Source organism: Petromyzon marinus, chromosome 83 (genome assembly GCF_048934315.1).
Source record: "Petromyzon marinus isolate PM22_M1 ecotype Great Lakes invasive population chromosome 83, UKy_Petmar_22M1.pri1.0, whole genome shotgun sequence".
NCBI classification, from domain to species: domain Eukaryota; kingdom Metazoa; phylum Chordata; class Hyperoartia; order Petromyzontiformes; family Petromyzontidae; genus Petromyzon; species Petromyzon marinus.
Genome location: NC_133748.1, coordinates 6,585,071 through 6,605,933, shown reverse-complemented (window position 1 = coordinate 6,605,933; position 20,863 = coordinate 6,585,071). Strand labels below are relative to the sequence as shown.

Below are 20,863 nucleotides of genomic sequence, written 5' to 3'. Positions count from 1 at the left end.
GTGTCATTGGCAGGACATTATTAATTGCTACAGATTCACAAACCAGGATATCAGCACTGCTGGTATCTTGGTCTGTTTGATATCCTGTTTTGTTTCTTCACTGTACACCCCAAATATAACTTATCTGCCTTATTACAAGATGCTGATGGCACTATTGGAGTATGATGCATACAAAGAGATACATTTCAAAAACACACAATGCAGATATGGCAGTAACCTACTTGCTGTGCTGTCATTTACCTTGTCCGCAACTGCTGCACGGTGCACACTTCTCCTCATGGTTGACTCTGCTCATGAAGCTGCCCTCAGGGCATAGATCACACCTCGCTCTCCTTTTATTAGCTGCACAGTCGAACATCTTGTATGTCCCTGGAGGACAACGCAGCGTGAGCAGGCCAAGACAAAATACCTCACTTTTGTATTGGTGCTGGACTAAACGTCCAAGCAGGAACTGATTCTTTGGGAGACAGAGTGGACAAACTTTAAGCACGCGCCTTTTAGGAACAATGCATCAACTCGATGCATATTGTTGTGTTTTTTTATTTATTACAAATTAACCCGTCTGGTGGGGCCACTGGAATGGCACAACCAATTGGAGTTCCTTCACACATCTGTAGTGCGTCAACCTGGCCACCAAACAGGCACCTGAGTGCCATGCTTTTTGTTTCACACAGCAGTAGGGGTAGGGCAACGGTTCTCAACCTGTCTGCAAAGTCATGAAAAGTTATCCACGGACTTCTGCTGTTTTCATTGTTATCGTGACAATCGAATGTCAAGGGGAGGGAAGTGTTATGACCCTGGATGGCCACGTCTGTGTTGCTTTACCTGCAGGGCACAGCTCACAACAGATGCCTCGTTGTGATTTGTAGAATCCATCACCGCACTCCTTGGCAAGAGACAATTTGTGCAGTAAAGAGATCTGCAGAACGGATCCATACAGAATGATTGGGCAATCAGGCGGAGGAACTGAACAGCAATACGATCCAGCTAAATGAATCATAAATATGCGCCGTCTGCTTCACTCATATTAAAGATGCCCTGACATTCGCACCTTCAATTAGCACGGTTGGATGCGTAGGGTGTAAAAGAAGTTCAACCAACATACGTAATTTGAAAGGAGCCAGCCATTGTATGACGTGCCACAATCTAAATTTGCCAAATGTAAATTACCTGCTATACTCAATTGGGGAAAGCACCAATCATTGCCCCCGACTGACAGACTAATGCCCATTTGTAGGCCAGGTGCTGAGTTACCTTGTGATGTGTTTATGTTGCCTATAATTTGCACTCCTGTCATGCTTTTTTATATCTTGCAATTTCACGCCTGTCCTTGTCACGGCTGGTGGAAGGGCCTCACCTACTGGGAGCTCCAGGGGGTATTTGTCGACTCTTCCATGCTCACCAAACGTCTTAGAAGAGGTAGGGGAATTCCCAATTCAACCCATCACATCATCTTATCCTATCAAGGATGTGTATATATCGTCTTATGAATAACTTGAGACCTGACGATCAGACTTAACTGCGATGAACTCATTTACACTGCTGGGTGGACAGAGGTGGTGGTGTAGATTTAAATTGAGGCACAGACCACTGTATGGAATGTTCAGTGTGCTCACGACTACACCATGACAGCCCCCTTAATTTATCAGTTAAAAAAGTACAAATTTTCGTGCCCTTGACATTTATATATTTGTTGCAAAGTGACAATCAGTTATTTTATGTTTTAGCAGTTACCAGGAATGCAACAAATACCCTAATTTCCCTCACAAATTCAGCAAATATATTAAGATCCATCAGCCTGTTGGCTCTTCAGACAAATTATATCCTTTTAAAGCTTGACTGCAAGGATTCATCTTCTTTGGTTCTTTCAGTAAAGTCACGTAGAATGAGAATAAAATAATAAGATAAAAAATACAATTCTCACGACGTTTCGGCCACAACACAAGTGGCCATCTTCAGGTGAAAGGAGCAAATCCATTGTAGCTCTGTCGTCCCGACAGGTTTGCTCCTTTCACTTGAAGAAGGCCACTTGTGTTGTGGCCGAAACGTCGTGAGAATTTTATTGTTTTATTTTATTATTTTATTCTCATTCTACGTGACTTTACCGAAAGAACCAAATAAGATAAATTCTACCCAGTTGTATTTGTTAAAGCAAGAACACTGTGGAGCGGTTTTGAACTTCTGGTTAACATAAGCAGGCAGGCTTTTTAACAAATGGAGCAATATACTACATATAAACTATTGGGCCCTGGTCAACACAATAACTAATGAAGTGTATACCCTCATCATGAATTGGCATGAAACATTAAAGATAAACGCAACGATACACAAAGCTACAATCTCTTTTCACATAGATGTTAAACTATTGTAACGGTTTAGTCTATTGGCCTATTGGCTTTCCATACCAAGTATGATTGGTGGATTACACAGAGATTGTTGTGTGCAGAGAGACAAACTTGCTGGGCTCTGAGGAGCCACATTATTTTCTGACCACTGAACATTGCACTCATGCAGCATTGTCTAGATCCACTGCCTGCTGAGACTCTCATCCATGCCGTTATTCTTGCTTGGACTACTGTGACTCCTTCTTCCATGGTCCAGGTTACAGATGATTCAGAATGATTCTCTAAAGCTCCTCAACCATAGACACAAACGTGGTCGCATCACGCCAATACTGCATTCTCTCCACTGGCTTTCTGCCAAATCTCAGATTCACTGAAATATTGCAGTGACTGTTGTTCTATTCGTCATGATCTTTCCCCTGTCTCTTACCTCTCCCCTCTCATCTCACTATTTTCATCGCCACGCACTCTCCCACTCGTCCCCTCTCATCTCATCATTTCTCCCCTCCATGCAGTCTCCTACCTCCCATCAAACCACTCTCCTACCTCTGCACTCCCATCTCTCTTCCTGAAGTTCACAAACTTAACACTGAACGTAAAATTTACTGTCTTGCCATATGGTACAAGAACAAGCCAATAGGTATTACATCTCAGTAGACCGTCTCCTAGATGTACGTCAGCTCTCTCTATATTAGCCTAATTAAAATCAGTTATTTTTCCATTACCAGTAACTGGATGAATAAAAAAGTTACTGGATTACCAAACGCATAAATGTCTTGAAAAATAATCAAAACAGTTTTACTTTTATAACCGACAATTGAAGGAGCTACCGTGGTGTAGTGGAAACTTATTGGCCATTCACAGGCGGCTGTGTGGTGCCATAAATTTTTAATAGCATGCAATCAACTCTCAATTGCAATGTACAACGCGTTGATAGGGTGGTGGTGCTACAAGTTGATGTAGGGTGGGTATGGAGACATTTGGGGACCGTATGGGAGGTCAGTGGTGCTGTGGTGGTGAGTGTATGTGACTGGTGGGGTGTGGAAGAGGGTGTTGCTGTATGCTAACGAGTGATGGGGTTTAGAGGTGATTGGTGCTGTGTGGAAGGGAGTGGTCATGTATGGAGGTGAGTTGAAAACCTGGTTTAGTCACAGTTCAGCCCATATTTGTCTCTATGCGAGTCGGTGCCTCTGTATAATTGTATTCCTCTGTGTCACTCTCTGAGTTTATGTGACTCTATGTCACTCTATGGGTCTCCATAGCAGGGCATAGGTCTCCGTGCGAGTATGCATCTTTGTGTGAGCCCAAGCATTTTGTTGTGAATCTTTGTGTCTCTGTGCGAATATATGGATCTCAATATAGAAATACAGATTTCGATATAAGTCGTTGGTGACAGGGCTTGAGTATCCGGTTAAACCGCAGGTGGCTGAAACCTTGATATGAACCCAGGACCTCAGCGACACGTGAACCCTTTAACTGACAAATGACTGAGACAATGTGAGTGGTCGTCCTCACCATGAGGAGAAGTTTTACTCCGATCGTGAGCCCCGTTGGGTTTCTCCGCGAGGTCATGATACTCCGCTCTCCACGCCGCAGATGCTCAAACTCCTCCATCGCTTGTCCAGCTCGTGTCCAGCTCAAAATGTGAATCCAGACAGTGCGACCTTAATTTACCGGCCTCGACGTTTTGCTGCATTCTTTGCAAGCATCTGTTGAAAATAAAATCACTCTGGATTATTATTTCGAATTATTGGATCAGGTCAAGACAATGCTTGATGGTGGTTGCAAATGAAGTAGTTTTAAATGATTGTGTTGTTGAGCACACGCCCAATATCCCAATAGGTTGCCAGCAATACCATAGTGAGACTGTAATTTGTTGATAACTAAAGGGGGATAAACCATGCCTCCTCAGTCAAGGATTCATGGTTGGGTAGCAGAACGCCCAATAAAATAATGAAAAAGAGTAATAGAAGGAAAGTTCATCCGATGAGGCGACTATAGATCATTGGCAAGTCTATAGGTACATGGAATCAAGTCTAGATTTGAAGCTTTCGTGACTGCAAGGATCAATACTCTTTGGTTCTTTTCGGTAAAGTTACGTGACTTTACCGAATAGAACCAAAGAGTATGGAATCAAGTAGCCAGAGGGCCCAGATGAATGGGCTAGCAAAGACTCAATGCTCGTAATGATGGTTAATATATTTCAAAATTACATCGTGAACACGACGTAACAGATGTTTCATCTATGGTCATGACATCTGCCTTGAGGGGGGCGTTGAGTGAGTGTGACCTGCTGCAGTGTGGTGATTGAAGAGAGAACGGATGAGACAACAGGGGCATTCTGGTAGACCGAGACCTCAACATGGATGGAAGGATCGATGAGTGAAGTTCACGGGAACACTAAAAATGATAGTGGTAGCGTTAGAAGAGTGATAAGGAGGTGACTGACGAGTGAAGCAGGAACTGAGTGCTCCAACCCAAATGTGACAATTCAAAATTTGTCCGAATTTGTACGTTGTACAGTAATCATTGTTTCCGATTTAAAAAAGAATGTGGCACGGAAAAGAAAGGCTTTGTTGCCTCGGATATGAGTATGTTGAACTTGTTTTGCATCTTATGTAGCCAACCGTGCTCAATCGGAAGCAGGATTGTTGTGTCAACCATATTAGAGGATATGAATATTATTATTAAACATGATGGATGGGACTGTAAATTCTGGAGTTGCGAGTATTGCATTATATCATTGACTTTACTTGATATTGTTGCCATTTATATGAAACTAGCGGTAAGTACCCGGCATTGCCCGGGTGAAAAAGGCAGACACACACATGGACTTATACACAGACATCGACACACACACATAGAAACCCATCGACTTACACGCACACACACACACATATGGACTCACACACACAGACATCGACTTAAGAGACACACATTTAGTTACACACACAAATCGACTCACACACACATGTAGACTTACACGCACATATGGACTCACACACACATACATAGGCTGACACACACATTGACCTCCACACACATATGGACTTACAAAGACACACATATCGACTAAAAGACACATGGACTTACACGCACACATGGACTGACACACACACATTGACTCACACACACACATGGACGTACACAGACACATATCGACGCACACACATATGGACTGTCACACACATACTCACATTGCCATACACACATCGACTGACACACATAGACTCACACACGCACATAGAGCCACACACACACATGGACCGACGCACACACATCGACTCACACACAAACATCGACTCACACACACACATAGATAGACTCACACACACATGGACTGTCACACATACACACATTGGCGTACAGACATAGACTGACACACAGCCTCACACAAAAACACACATCGACTAACCCACGCACATAGAGCCACACACACATGGACTGACACACACACCGGGACTTACGCACACACACGTGTACGTACACACACACAACAACAACAACAACCGGCATTCACCACCAAGTGGCGTTGATGTGACCACGACGCTTGTGCCAGGCCATGTGCACCTTGAGGCCATGTGAAGTGTCAAACGCCCGCTGGAAGGAGGTCACGGGGCAGACCCAGTTGCCACGGGTCGACTGACTGAGATGACTGGTTGATGCACCACCTGTGCCCTCTACTGTGCTAATTTGCTGTGATTTAGCCACCCAGTGCGCCGCTTATTGTTCTGAGCGTCGCTCCTCCGCCCTCCATTGTTATTGGAGGGTGACTGCCTCCAACTGGCCAGTAGCGTCCTTCACGATGCTCCTCCACAGAGGCCAATCTTGTCACCGCTGGTACCAGTCATCAACAAGTCCACTCAGCTCCACATTGTCCTGTAGCACATCACTCCATCTCTTCTCTAGCCTGTGCTGCGCCCGGTTAGCCCCCTCGAGCCGGCATGTGGTGGCTGGGCATGCGGACTAGAGGGCCCAGCCAACGCAGCCTTGCCTGCCGTAGGAGGTCACCAATGGTACTTTGTGCAGATCTTTCGAGGATTTGTGAGCTCATCACACAATCCAGCCTGGTTCAACCCAGGATGGATCGTAGGCAGGCCATCCTAAATGTTTCTAACTGGCGAAGATGTTCCATTAGGGGGGGTCCAAGTTTCGCAAGTGGGCGAGAATACCTGGAGCTTCGTACGGAGCGAGAGACCAGGCAGCTTCTACACAGTGTTACGCAACCGATTAAAAGATAATGCCGCTCGACTGATTGGGAGTGAGACTTCTGCTGTTAAAGCGGAGCCGGTCATGAGCACACTGGCCAGGTATGGGAAACTCAGCACTCTCTCCACAACTGCCCCATCACCAATTGTGAGTTGTGGGGGTCGATTGTCCGATGGTAGAAAATACCCAGGCAGGTGCTTAGTTTTGGTGGGGCTGATGGTAAGGCCTCACCTCTTAGTGGCAAGCTCCAGGTTCAGCAGCAGTGCATCCAACGCCTCTTCTGAGTGAGCATCAATTACCAGATCATTGGCATACATAATGTGGTTGACCAATAGAAAGCCATCCCTTGACTGCACCCGGGCATCGATCAGCCTCCGATGGTAATTCTTCGGGCACAGACATTGAAGGCTTAACGAACTACGTGGTCCAAACATATAAGAAAGAATGTGGTAGCCAGAGGACATCCCTGTCGCACACCAAGGTGTAGAGGGAATGGCTCTGACTCCCGGGCACGTAGTTTGATGCGGGGCCGCTCAGCATCATGAAGGTCCTTAAGGATCGTGAGCATAGGGTCAGGGACTCTGAAAGCACGAAGAACAACCCAGAGCCCAGGCCTACTAATGGTATCATAGGCCTTGACCAGGTGAATAAAGCACACACATGTACTAAGACGCACACATGGACCGACAGGCATGCAAACAAATGGACTTATACTGGCTAACATGGAGCCACGCACACACATGCACATAGACTGACACACACACACATATTAGACTGACACACATATATGGACTCTCACACACAGACATATACTTTAGATACACACACATGGAGTTACACACACATATAAACTCACACACACGCATTAACTTACACACACATCGAGTGACACGCACACATGTATAGACTTACACACGCATGTGGACTAAAACACACACACACACATATGGACTCACACACACATACACATGGACGTACATACACACATTGACTGACACACATAGACATACAAACACACATTGACTTACACACTGACATGGAGCCATGCACACACATCGACTAATACACACAGAGCGACTGATACACACACTTGGACTGATACACACACACAAACACAGGGGTCGGGAACCTATGGCTCGCGAGCCAGATGTGGCTCTTTTGATGATTGCATATGGCTCGCAGATAAAACAAAATATTCTCACTTGTTTTAATCCATCCATCGATTTTTCACTGCGCATGTCCTGTTCAGGGCTGCAGGAGCAATTGTCCATTATTTTAATTGGATGATACTGGCCTACGTTTGCCGTTGCTGGGTAAAACAGGTAAACACCCCCTTTTGAATCAGTCTGAGACTGCGTCTGCTCGGTCATTAGCTCAAAGCTAACCCTTCGACGAAGAAGATGGCGAAAAGAAAAAAAGACGACGAGTATCGTACATTTCAGGACGAATGGACCGAAGAATTCGCCTTTGTGGAGAGAGCAGGTTCTGCGGTGTGTCTAATTTGCAATGACAAAATTACATCGTTGAAACGGTCGAATGTAAAGCGGCACTTCGACACGCGTCACGCTACCTTTGCATCAAAATACCCTGCGGGAGACAGCAGAAAGAAAGCGTGCCAAGAACTTCTGAGCAGGGTGCAAGCTAGCCAGCAGCAACTCCGCGTATGGACCCGGCAAGGTGACTATAATTCGGCTAGCTTTGCTGGTTCTTTAGCAATAGTGAGGAACGGAAAACCATTCACAGATGGCGAGTATGCTAAAACGTTCATGCTGGATGTAGCCAATGAACTTTTTGATGATCTTCCGAACAAAGACAAGATAATCAAACGGATACAAGACATGCCTCTGTCGGCAAGAACTGTTCATGATCGTACCATCGTGATGGCAAACAAAGTGGAGGAAACGCAAGTGAAGGACATAAATGCAGCGCCGTTCTTTTCTCTGGCTTTGGATGAGTCAACAGACGTGAGCCATTTGTCGCAGTTCAGCGTGATTGCAAGATATGCTGTTGGTGACACACTGCGCGAAGAAAGTCTTGCTGTTCTGCCATTAAAAGGGTCCACAAGAGGTGAGGATTTATTCAAGTCTTTCATGGAGTTTGCTCAAGAAAAAAGTCTACCTATGGATAAACTTCTCTCAGTGTGTACTGATGGTGCTCCGTGTATGGTGGGGAAAAACAAAGGATTTGTGGCGCTTCTCCGTGAACATGAAAATAGACCCATCCTAAGTTTCCATTGCATTATACACCAGGAGGCACTTTGTGCTCAGATGTGTGACAGGCAGTTTGGCGAAGTGATGTCGCTGGTCATTCGTGTGATCAACTTTATTGTTGCCCGAGCCTTAAATGATCGCCAGTTTAAAACACTGCTGGATGAAGTTGTAAATAACTATCCTGGTCTGCTTTTGCACAGCAATGTGCGTTGGTTGTCAAGAGGGAAGGTGCTTAGCCGTTTTGCGGCTTGCCTGAACAAAATCCGGACATTCCTTGAAATGAAAGGCGTCAGGCATCCTGAGCTAGCCGACACCGAGTGGCTCCTCAAGTTTTACTATCTCGTAGATCTGACTGAACATCTGAACCAGCTCAACGTGAAAATGCAAGGCATTGGAAATACAGTGTTATCCCTTCAACAAGCTGTATTTGCTTTTGAAAACAAGCTGGAGCTTTTCATCACGGATCTTGAAACAGGTCGTTTACTACATTTTGAAAAACTGAGCCAATTTAAAGATGCATGCACAGCAAGTGAGCCCATTCAAAACCTTGATCTCCACCAGCTAGCTGGCTGCACATCCAGTCTCCTACAGTCCTTCAAAGCACGCTTTGGAGAATTTCGTGAGCACACTCGTCTTTTTAAGTTCATCACCCATCCAAACGAGTGTTCACTGAACACAGCCGACCTGAATTACATCCCTGGTGTCTCCGTCAGAGATTTTGAAGCAGAAGTGGCTGACCTGAAGGCCTCAGACATGTGGGTGAATAAGTTCAAGTCACTGAATGAAGATTTGGAAAGAATCACACGACAGAAAGCGGAGTTGGCGAGCAAGCACATGTGGACAGAAATGAAAAAACTCCAACCCGAAGACCAGCTGATTCTCAAAACTTGGAACGCGCTTCCTGTCACATACCACACACTGCAGCGTGAGTATTGCTGTATTGACCATGTTTGGATCTACGTATGCATGTGAGCAGTCATTCTCACATCTTAAAAACATCAAGTCCAACCTACGATCACGTTTAACGGATGAAAGCCTCAACGCTTGCATGAAGCTTAACCTCACCAAGTACCAACCCGACTACAAAGACATCAGCAAATCCATGCAGCACCAGAAGTCGCATTAATGGTGAGTGTTATAACATTATTTAAAAGAATAAATTCAGAGGCTTATTATACTGACATTTAGTTGAATTCACTTTTTAAATATATTATATGGCTCTCACTGAAATAAATTTCCAAATTTTTTGCTTTCATGGCTCTCTTAGTCAAAAAGGTTCCCGACCCCTGCACAAACACATTGAGGTACACACACACACATCGTGTGTGTGTGTACACACACACAAACACATTGGGGTGGTGGGGGGGAGAACGTTACACTTTGATGAATTTACCTCAGCGTTGTGTGTACATTTTTTGGGGGATTTTGAACGCGAATGAGAAATCCCCCCCACTCTCCAGTGACGGCTTGTGTGCGTTGCCAGGGGCAACTCTTGTCAGCGTTTCGCGCATGCGAAAAAGTGTGCTTTGTATCGCGCCGGGCGGCACAACTAAGTAAATAAATAAAAATCGCACAAAAACGCGATTTTAACTTCTTTAAAGTTTAGGGATGGGAAAAAGGAATAGCCTATTCCCACCATGAGGCTTGGGACGTGCCGCCCGGCAACATTTTTTCGTCGTAAACCCCACCGTCCTAGAGCCAAATCCCTCGCAAGGACACGTACACAGACGGACTGAGAGACAGAGGGACAGACAGACAGAGAAAAAATGCCTTCTATAGGTAAGATTAGCTTATATACCAGGGCCCAAAAAATATGTCAAAACTACTCTTAAAAATCTAACAGCAGTGCATACCGACTGTGGTGGTACCTGATATCACTACAGTAGTACATGCTGACTCGATAGCACAAAGTACTCACCTGACAGAGTGGCGTGATGAGGTTTAGTCCCGTGCAGAGTCTCCGGCCTCGCCTAGATTGTCCAGCCGGCCGAGGAGGCTGGGGCTGGGCTGCTACCCGACCCCCCCCCCCCCCAGCCACGATCTCCCTGGCCCCTCTGCAGTAATATCTTCGGCCTATAGTGGTAGCGATTTAGTGCGTTTTTTGTGCGCTTCCCATCTATTTATTTATTTATTATACGTGCCCGCCCATACCAACTCACGTGCCTTTGGTGGGGGGGATGGCTCATGCCAAGTTGCACACCTTCGGTGGGAGTGAGGGGGACATTTTCTTTCGCGTTAAAAATGCTATAAATGTCCCCCCCACCACGATGCGTGCCGTTATTACTACTATACAGTCGCTAGATGCTACCACTATAGGCCATAGATATTACTGCAGAGCGGCCGGGGAGATTGTGGCTCGGAGTGAGGGGGGGGGGGTCAGGGGTAGCAGCCCAGCCCCAGCCTGCCAAGGTGCCACCTCAAAGCAGGTACCACCACAGTAAGCACTGCTGCAGTGAAAGCAGGTACCACCACAGTATGCACTGCTGTAATCATAGCAGGTACCACCACAGTATGCACTGCTGTAATCATAGCAGATACCACCACAGTATGCACTGCTGTAATCATAGCAGGTACCACCACAGTATGCACTGCTGTCATCATAGCAGGTACCACCACAGTCAGTACACACTGCTGTTACGTTTTTAAGAGTTGTTTTGAAATATTTTTAACACCCGGGCAACGCCGGGTACTTCCCGCTAGTAGCTTTGCGGAGCTTCTCCAGACAGCGTCCTCGATCCTTGCCGAGCTGCATCCCCTATCTTCAGCAGCGAAGAAGGGAGTGGCGGAGTCGTCGGGATGGAGCGACTCGGCCACCATTTCACAAAAGGTGGGAACGTCGACGGCGCAGCCCGCGCTCACGGCAGCCATTTTATCAGAGCGCAGTGCCCGCCAAGCTCGAAGCGGAGCCATCCTCGCCGATGGACATCCCGTCTCTCCGCCATCTACTGCCTTCCATTAAATAATTAGTTGCCGCCAGCGTCAGCTGGGCGGCGTTTGAGAGGCGATTTCTCACCAATGCCGACTTGGCGGGATGGACGGAGGCGGAGGTGTTGAGAGCGCTGCAGGCCGCCCATGACGATGATGCCTGGGCAGCATTCCTCGCCCTCCCACCGTCTGAAAGATCCACCCTCACGCAGGCATTCGACTAGATGGCGGCTGTTTTTGAGCCCCCGTTGAACACCCGTCAGAAGTTCACTGTAAGACAAAAAGGGCAGGGCGAGTCGGATCTCGCCTACCGTAGCGCGCTTTTGGCGCTAGCAAAGGCCGCGTTCCCTGAGATGGACCATGACGGTCTTGACGCCTCGGTCCTCGAGAAGATGCTGGGAGTCGCGAAAGACCTCCATACTGTGCTTCCCGCCGAGGATGATGAGGTGTCTTCACTCAGGATCACCAGGTGCATCCAGGCGCAGCAAACCCTGCGGCGTGACAGGGTGTTGGTGGCGTTCACCACATCCTCCACAGAGCCGGAGGCCCGTGCAGATGCCAAGCCTGCTCCTGCTCCTGCATGCTCACTACACCGGCGCGGTGGCAACCATCGCGGTGCGGACGATCGGAGGAGGGACGACCGGCGACAGGCGAGGTCTTCATCATCCCAGTCCAGGAGTGGCCAGCTCGTCTGCTACAACTGCGGTTTTGCCGGGGCATGTCCAGTCAGGTTCCTCGGCGGCGGCCTCCAGCACGTCCGCTTTCCTACGAATCTCTGCTTCTTAAGGCACTGCACGATTGATCCTCTCACGCGGCGGCTCATGTCGGCCTCGCGTGCTCTGGACATGGAAGACCCGACGGTCTGGCCTACTGCTCTTCGTGAGGAGCCGGTTTCGTCTGGTCGATTATTCATTCCCCTGGGGCTATTCAGGGCTGACAGACCCAACCCGCCTGGAGGCCCGGATTCGTGGACTTGCTCAAAGACTCGGGTTGCATGATCCCCGCATGTTGCACACTCCCATGCCGTCATAGGTTGTTGTGCTCGCGTGAGTCATGGCGAGTATTTGGTTGATCCTGCTCGCCATTAAGCTCACGAGTGTTGTTACATGTTGCGGGTAGGAGATGTTGATTGCGGGGACTCTGCACATCACAGTTGTTGGTTTATTGTTCGGTGTTGCATTTTTTCTCTCTGTCTTTAAATTGTACAGGTGGGTTTGGGTATTTATTTGGTTGTTCTGTTATTATTGGAGCACACGTTGCATTATGTTGCGTACATTTGTTCATCAGTTGCTTCATTGAGGGGGAGTTGGCAGCCGGGACGGCTGAGTGCTACGGAGGGGGGGGGGGGGGGTGTAGTGACTGGGAATGTCACTGTGTGGTGCCGGGCCTGCAAGGCCACAGCTGGAGTTATATTGTTGTGTGTACACCCTGGCCGTGAGGTGTAGTACCAGCCATAGTGGGGGCGTGGGTGAACGCTGGTTAAGTGCAGTGGCACCATGCACAGCGTGCGGTGCGGGCTCCCGCTGAGAGAGCGATAGTGTCAGCCCGGCTGGGGTTAAGTTGGGGGCATGATGCTCTGGCTGACCTGGGAACACGTGACCAGATAATACTGGTGGGGGGCCACTAATGGAGGGGGCCAATGGGTGGTCACATGGTCCGGGTAGAACTTTCGAGAGCCTTCGGGCAAGGGCGAGAGAGATCGAGAAGGTGGGTGGGGTGAGAAGCAGAGACAGCCCCAGCCCGGCCCAATATAAGGGGGTCCCTGAGAGGGGCTCGGGGTTCTTACTGTTGGAGAGACAGGAGATCCACGTCCAGCTTGAAGAAGCCTCCAGCTACGTGGTCCAGGACCCAGCTTGTGGTCCGGACCAGGATTGCGAACCCATCGAGGTGGTTCGCCGTAGCGTGGTTAGTTGGGTGGTCACCACCCTAGAGTATGTTGTGTTGATAGCTTAATAAAAGTGTTGCTCCCTCAGACAACGTCTGCGACTCAGTTGGACTCACTACACATGTACACAACATTTTAAGATGCACAGTTAAGTAACACAATGCGCATCATAGCTGTAACTCTGAAACAGACACCAATCCCCTGAATTCCATGTTCAGGCGAACATTCTGCTACCAAATATCTACGTGCAAACTGCAAAGGAGTGTACACGTTTTCTTGCCAATGACCACAAATTTAATATTAGGAGTGATATTGTCTATTTTGAGTGTCATAGCTCCTTGTAAATATGTACGCATTCCCTGCATACTGAAAGTCGGAAAAAATCTAATGACGAAGCCAAACAGCACCAGAATGTTCTTGTAAAGGCGTAGAATATTTTGCTTCCCAGGAATTAACCCAAATCATGTAGCAGAGGGGGGACACGTTAATGGCAGGACAAAGAGGATATAACCCACGCTTGGGCAAGAAGTGACCCAGGAATATTTCTGAGAGAGAAATTTATGGGCGGGGTTTGGCATCAGCGTCTCCAACAGGATGCAGAAGGAAGGGCCAATGGCAAAACACCAGATACCGCTGCCCACAAGAGGGTAAATAAAGTGCAAAGAGACAAGAATGTCCCTTGTCGTTTTAACGACTGTCTGAATTAAGAAACCCTGGTGCCTGAAAAGTTGAAACGTTGAAAATGTCAACCACAACATATGAAAAATCGTAATGAGGATCCAACCAAAACCATCACTTTACCGTACATTGCAGGGGATACCAAAAAGATTTCCAAAATTTTAAACAAACACAAGATCCAGGTTCGTTTCAACACAGTACACAAAATCCGTGATTTAATCCCATCTGTACAGGATGTGATTCCTGACATGCAATACCCTGGTGTCTACAAACTGAGTTCTGGTTGTGGCAGCAGTTAAATTGGGGAAATACAGCGACATGTCTCGGACCGCATTCGTGAACACAAGGCAGATCTGAAACACGGTAGGATCAATACCAATGTCGTTGCCGATCATTGTTTTAACGCTGTGGGCTCACGCAAAATTGATTTATCCAAGATGGAGGTACTCTGCAAACCTACCGGCTACCTTCAGAGATGTGTTCATGAAGCCATCCAGATACATAAACACAGACACAACTTCAACTGAGAGGATGGGTACAAACTGAGCAATCATTGGAAGGACGTTATTAACCAGGTAGTCTTAACTGACTGTAATGCTTCCATCCTACCTACCTATGTCAGCTGTTTATTTCCGACTCTGTGTCTCTCTCAATGCCTCTGTCTTAGATATATCATGCTCACATGTCCTTTGCATTGCACTCTCATGTCTTTGGATTGCACTCTCATGCACACATGTCCTTTGTATTTGTGGTACTACATGCCAATCTAATGATCGGATGCATGTTTTTATCAACATCCAATTATCCATATATAATTGCCATGATGTCTGGGTTAAGCATATATATTTTATAATGGATTATGGAAGTTCGGATTGGAGTATTTACCCGAAGGATCATTCACAATAATATAAATAATGCAAAACATACCAATATTCTACAACCAAAATTTTTATATTTATTAAAAGGATAAAACCAGAGCCATGCCTGACTGCATTTGTTTTAGCAGTGACGATATTTACATACTTCACCAGGTATTTATATTCATTCCAAGTCGACCTAGTGCGGGGGTGGGGAGGCGGCCCTAGACCATGTTCAGATAACTGCCACCTTGTTGATTGTGAATGGGAATTTAGCTCAGAAAACCAGGCTCAATAGGAGAGGGGACAAACAAACACATTAACACCCAGATAGAGACAAAGGCCGTTTCACAATGAAACACACTGGCTAAACACACGCACACAAACACCACATCTCGGGGCTAACTCGTATGAGAAGACAGACATCACAGGGGGCAATTAAGTGGGTCTGTGTTTGCACAAGTCTTGGGATGACTATCTGAGGGAGTATGATAGGGGTTATGACATCAGGTGCCAGGATATCTGCTGATCCAAAACCAGGGACGACGTCAGGCTGTCACAACGGATGCACCACGTGTGCAAGAGGTGGGACGAGATTCGGGCCTTAATGTGTTTTAGAGAATTAATAAAATAAGCTAGAAATTCCTAAAAAACAGCACACAAAATCATACAAACCAGTCCTGCAGAGACTCCGGGATTTGCCCTCGTTACTGGCAGTAGAGTTGAGTTTTTGATTAGGCAGGCTTCCAGGATCGCTGAAAGTGTTATTTTACTTTTTCTTTATATATTTTGATTCACTTGCAGAGTCAAAGACTTAAAGAAGTTGTCCTCAGAGGTGTGATCGGTTACGTGGTTGAGTAAAATTGTTGATAAGAGTTGCTGGTGGCAAGGGACCTTGGACAGTAGTCCTCATGCTATTGTTCTGCGAAGGAATGTTCTATAGAATTATTTACTTAGCCAAGATATCAGAGAACTGTCAGCAAAACGCTTGTGGCGGCAAAAAAACAACTTTCCCACGTGGAAACTTGAGTTATACACCAAAATAGAGTGTGCATCAAATATTATCCAAGCTATAGACTGGAACAGTTTTGTTCATTCTCAATTCAACCTGACATGGTACGAGGTGTAGAGAGGCGAGGATTGTGAGCAGAGTCACTTGCAGGCTGCTGCATACCCAGCAGCGTGGCCGCCAGCTCTGTACCACTACACCTTCTCTACTGCTGTACCACTACACCTTCTCTACTGCTGTACCACTACACCTTCTCTACTGCTGTACCACTACACCTTCTCTACTGCCATACCACTACACCTTCTCTACTGCTGTACCACTACACCTTCTCTACTGCTGTACCACTACACCTTCTCTACTGCTGTACCACTACACCTTCTCTACTGCTGTACCACTACACCTTCTCTACTGCTGTACCACTACACCTTCTCTACTGCTGTACCACTACACCTTCTCTACTGCTGTACCACTACACCTTCTCTACTGCTGTACCACTACACTTTCTCTACTGCTGTACCACTACACCTTCTCTACTGCTGTACCACTACACCTTCTCTACTGCTGTACCACTACACCTTCTCTACTGCTGTACCACTACACCTTCTCTACTGCTGTACCACTACACCTTCTCTACTACTGTACCACTACACATTCTCTACTGCTGTACCACTACACCTTCTCTACTGCTGTACCACTACACCTTCTCTACTGCTGTACCACTACACCTTCTCTACTGCTGTACCACTACACCTTCTCTACTGCTGTACCACTACACCTTCTATACTGTTGTACCACTACACCTTCTATACTGCTGTACCACTACACGTTCTCTACTGCTGTACTACTACACCTTCTCTACTGCTGTACCACTACACCTTCTCTACTGCTGTACCACTACACCTTCTCTACTGCTGTACCACTACACCTTATCTACTGCTGTACCACTACACCTTCTCTACTGCTGTACCACTACACCTTCTCTACTGCTGTACCACTACAACTTCTCTACTGCTGTACCACTACACCTTCTCTACTGCTGTACCACTACACCTTCTCTACTGCTGTACCACTACACCTTCTCTTCTGCTGTACCACTACACCTTCTCTACTGCTGTACCACTACACCTTCTCTACTGCTGTACCACTACACCTTCTCTACTGCTGTACCACTACACCTTCTCTACTGCTGTACCACTACACCTTCTGTACTGCTGTACCACTACACCTTATCTACTGCTGTACCACTACACCTTCTCTACTGTTGTACCACTACACCTCTACTGCTGTAACACTACACCTTCTCTACAGTTGTACTACTACACCTTCTCTACTGCTGTAACACTACACCTTCTCTACTGCTGTAACACTACACCTTCTCTACTGTTGTACCACTACACCTTCTCTACTGCTGTAACACTACACCTTCTCTACTGCTGTACCACTACACCTTCTCTACTGCTGTACCACTACACCTTCTCTACTCCTGTACCACTACACCTTCTCTACTGCTGTACCAGTACACCTTCTCTACTGTTGTCCCACTACACCTTCTCTACTGCTGTACCAGTACACCTTCTCTACTGCTGTACCAACACACCTTCTCTACTGCTGTACCATTACACCGTCTCTACTGCTGTACCACTACACCTTCTCCACTGTTGTACCACTACACCTTCTCCACTGTTGTACCACTACACCTTCTCTACTGCTGTACCACTACATCTTCTCCACTGCTATGCCACTACACCTTCTCCACTGCTGTACCACTACACATTCTCTACTGCTGTACCACTACATCTTCTCCATTGCTGTACCACTGCACCTTCTCCACAGCAGTATAAAATATATAGTTAAAATGCATATGCACGCATCCTTTATTCAACCCCTGAAATGTGCTTATACCCAAATAAATAACGTGCTGACCCATAACGTGCTGACCCATTACAAGCCAATTTGTAAGGGTTGTCACGTAAACAAGGCAATTCGTCAATAGTACCACACACCGGTGTGTTGGAGAGCCAAGCACAACATTTACAATCCGAGTACAACGTTTCGCCAGTAATTACAACTATCTAATCTGGGTACTCCAACACACCGGTGTGCTGTACTAGTGACGAATTGGCCACGTTTTGTTTCCGTGACAAACCTTACCAGTTGGATGTGTCGGGTGGTGGCAAGTTTTAACGACGCATTTATATATTTATGCCATCTAACCCCAAAAAACCTCTATTATGGATGATATTGGTCGCGAAAGACTACGTGTTAAAACGTGCTGCCCCATGTCACTCCAACACGTGTCGTGCTAAGAACATGAGACGTAACATTAACCATCACATGCCATGAGCGATCAACTGCTGGATGAAGACTTCCCCGAGCCATAACCATCTCTCACGTATCTGCGACGCGAGAATCCTCCCAGTACCTGCACACGGGATTATTTCATCGCTCCATCTCCTCTCAGACTTATTCTGTTCTTGGTTGCCTCACGTACTTTGGAGTTGTACGGCACTGCAACACTCAAGAGAGCCTCGCATTGCAAAACGCTGCTGCTGCTGTGTAGAGAGGCGTCGAGAAACGACTGACACCTCTCCCTTTCAACGGCCAAACCGGTTCTGTGGGATTTTTCCCCACATTGCATGAGGGTGTGGGCGAGTGCCGATGGGTTGCGTAAATATTACACTGGTTCTAGATTTGAAGCTTTCTTGACTGCAAGGATCCATACTCTTTGGTTTTATTCGGTAAAGTCACGTAGGTAAAAAATAAAACAACAAAAATCACGACGTTTCGGCCACAACACAAGTAGCCTTCTTCAGGTGAAGGAACAGAACTGTCGGGACGACAGAGCTTCAATGAACACTGCTAAGATTCGTGGCGTCTTTTTAAGCTGGGTGAGAGAAGTGAGGCACTTTGACAAAGGAGTTTACATATCAAACAGGAGAATTTAGCATTGAAATAGCTGAGGGATTAGCTTGTGACTGGTCACAGAAATAGCTATGTTAAAGTTAAAGTTTACACATCCACAGAGGTACCTAGTACATGGACGCCAAAGGGGCTGTGCTACCCAACTATCATACAGTAAACCGATGTAAAAAACTAAGTCTAAATTACATCAATATAATAAATGTACTCAATATCTTCTTCAATAAGCTGAGCTATTAACAGCAACTGGGTATACACTTCGATGGTGTGAAAAGGGAATTTTAAGAGCTGCGAAAGTTTGGGGTACCACTACTTGAAAAAAAATATATACTGTACCATTGAAAATTAGTTTACTGTTTGGTTCGATTTAGAATATCTTTCCAATGGTTGCTTAATTTGAAACCATCTTCTCGGTTGAAATTGTGTCTGTGTTTGTAAATCTGAATTGCCTCGTGAACAAATCTCTGATAAAAACCCGTGGGTTTTCAAAGAACCTTGGTATCGGAGAAAATTATATCGTGATCACCCACAGCGTTGTAACAGTTGTAGCGCCGTGAATTCACTCGGACGACAACCGTCCCTTTTTTCGCCGTCACTTTTATTCCATCATTCCGTACACACAGTAATTCTCTCCGTGCTCCGCCAACTCGGACACTCCGATTTACTTCAGCATCGTCCGTGCATCCCCTTCCACACACAGTGTTTCTTCGCCGATCTCTTCACACACAGTGTCTTCCCTTCCACACACAGTGGTTCGTCTTCTATCTCTTCCACACACAGTGGTTCGTCTTCTATCTCCTCACACACAGTATCGCCGCTATCTCTTCACACGCAGTGACTTCCATCTATTCACACACAGTGACTCTATCTCCGCTAACGCTGACTCTCCCTATCGCTATTTACTGTCTTTGGGGTCCGGCTCTCTATCTATTCTTCCATAACATTTCCAGCTGTCTTCTTCGTATCTCTTCACCTCTCGCCAACAAGTGCCCAGCAACGACTCTCCAGCAACAACTCCCCAGCAGCAACTCTCCAACAGCAACTCCCCTCCGTTCAAACCACCTCGCGTTTTATCCCCTCTCGCATTAGCCTTAATTAATTGCCACGTGGCTCGCTGGCCGTTTCCCGCCAGCCCGCATTTGTCCCCTTCATCAGACATTCAGACGCCACCACTTAATGCTAACAGCCTCTCGACCAATCACAGCCCTCGTGCCACGACTCCCTTAATTACTTGGGTTTGTTTACGCCACTCGCGACTCGACCACCTGTTCGACCTCGTGTGACCCGTTCTCCTTGTCTGTCTGTATGTAGTGTAAATGGCCAATTCCTATGCGCATTATCTACTCCACTACACAGTGATCAGCTACGGCAGAATAATTCGTTCTGCCGTGTTTCAAATCTGATTTGTGCTCGCGAATTCGGTTAGAGACATGTCCCTTAGTCTCCCCGATATAGCAATCGCCGCAGGTACAATTCAATTTGTAAACCCCCGGGTACTGTAAGTCAGGAATGACATCCTTCACGGATGGGATCAGATCACGAATATTGTGTACTGTATTGAACCGGACCTATTTCAATGCTAAATTATCCTGCTTTGATACGTAAACTTTTTGTCAAGACGTTTCATGCCTCTCAACGAGCTTAAAAGACACTCATTATATAGTTTAGTGTATACCCATTTGCTTTGTGATTAATAGCCCAGCTTATTGAAGAATATATTAAGTACATTTATTATATTGATGTAATATAGACTTAGTTTTTTTCATATCGGTTTACTTTATGATAGTTGGTAGTTGGAAGCCTTTAGCGTCCATATACTAAATGCCTCT

At 46.4% G+C, this 20,863-nt stretch overlaps 1 protein-coding gene across 6 annotated transcripts in view; it reads right to left on the bottom strand.

Moving 5' to 3' along the window:
- LOC142907803 (uncharacterized) overlaps positions 1-18,748 on the bottom strand; it is a 41,732-nt gene extending 22,984 nt beyond the window's left edge. For 2 of the 6 annotated variants that reach the window (XM_076057608.1, XM_076057613.1), the window contains exons 1-3: positions 3,858-8,485; positions 826-919; positions 241-369 (exon numbers count right to left, since the gene is read on the bottom strand). In XM_076057608.1, the coding sequence (XP_075913723.1) occupies positions 241-369; positions 826-919; positions 3,858-3,956 (322 nt within the window). In that variant the 5' untranslated portion in view covers positions 3,957-8,485. Of the gene's footprint in view, positions 1-240; positions 370-825; positions 920-3,857; positions 8,487-10,679; positions 12,620-18,537 lie in introns of those variants that run through there. The other 4 variants (XM_076057609.1, XM_076057610.1, XM_076057611.1 and 1 more) reach the window with 4 other exon arrangements.
- Positions 18,749-20,863: the final 2,115 nt, after the last annotated feature.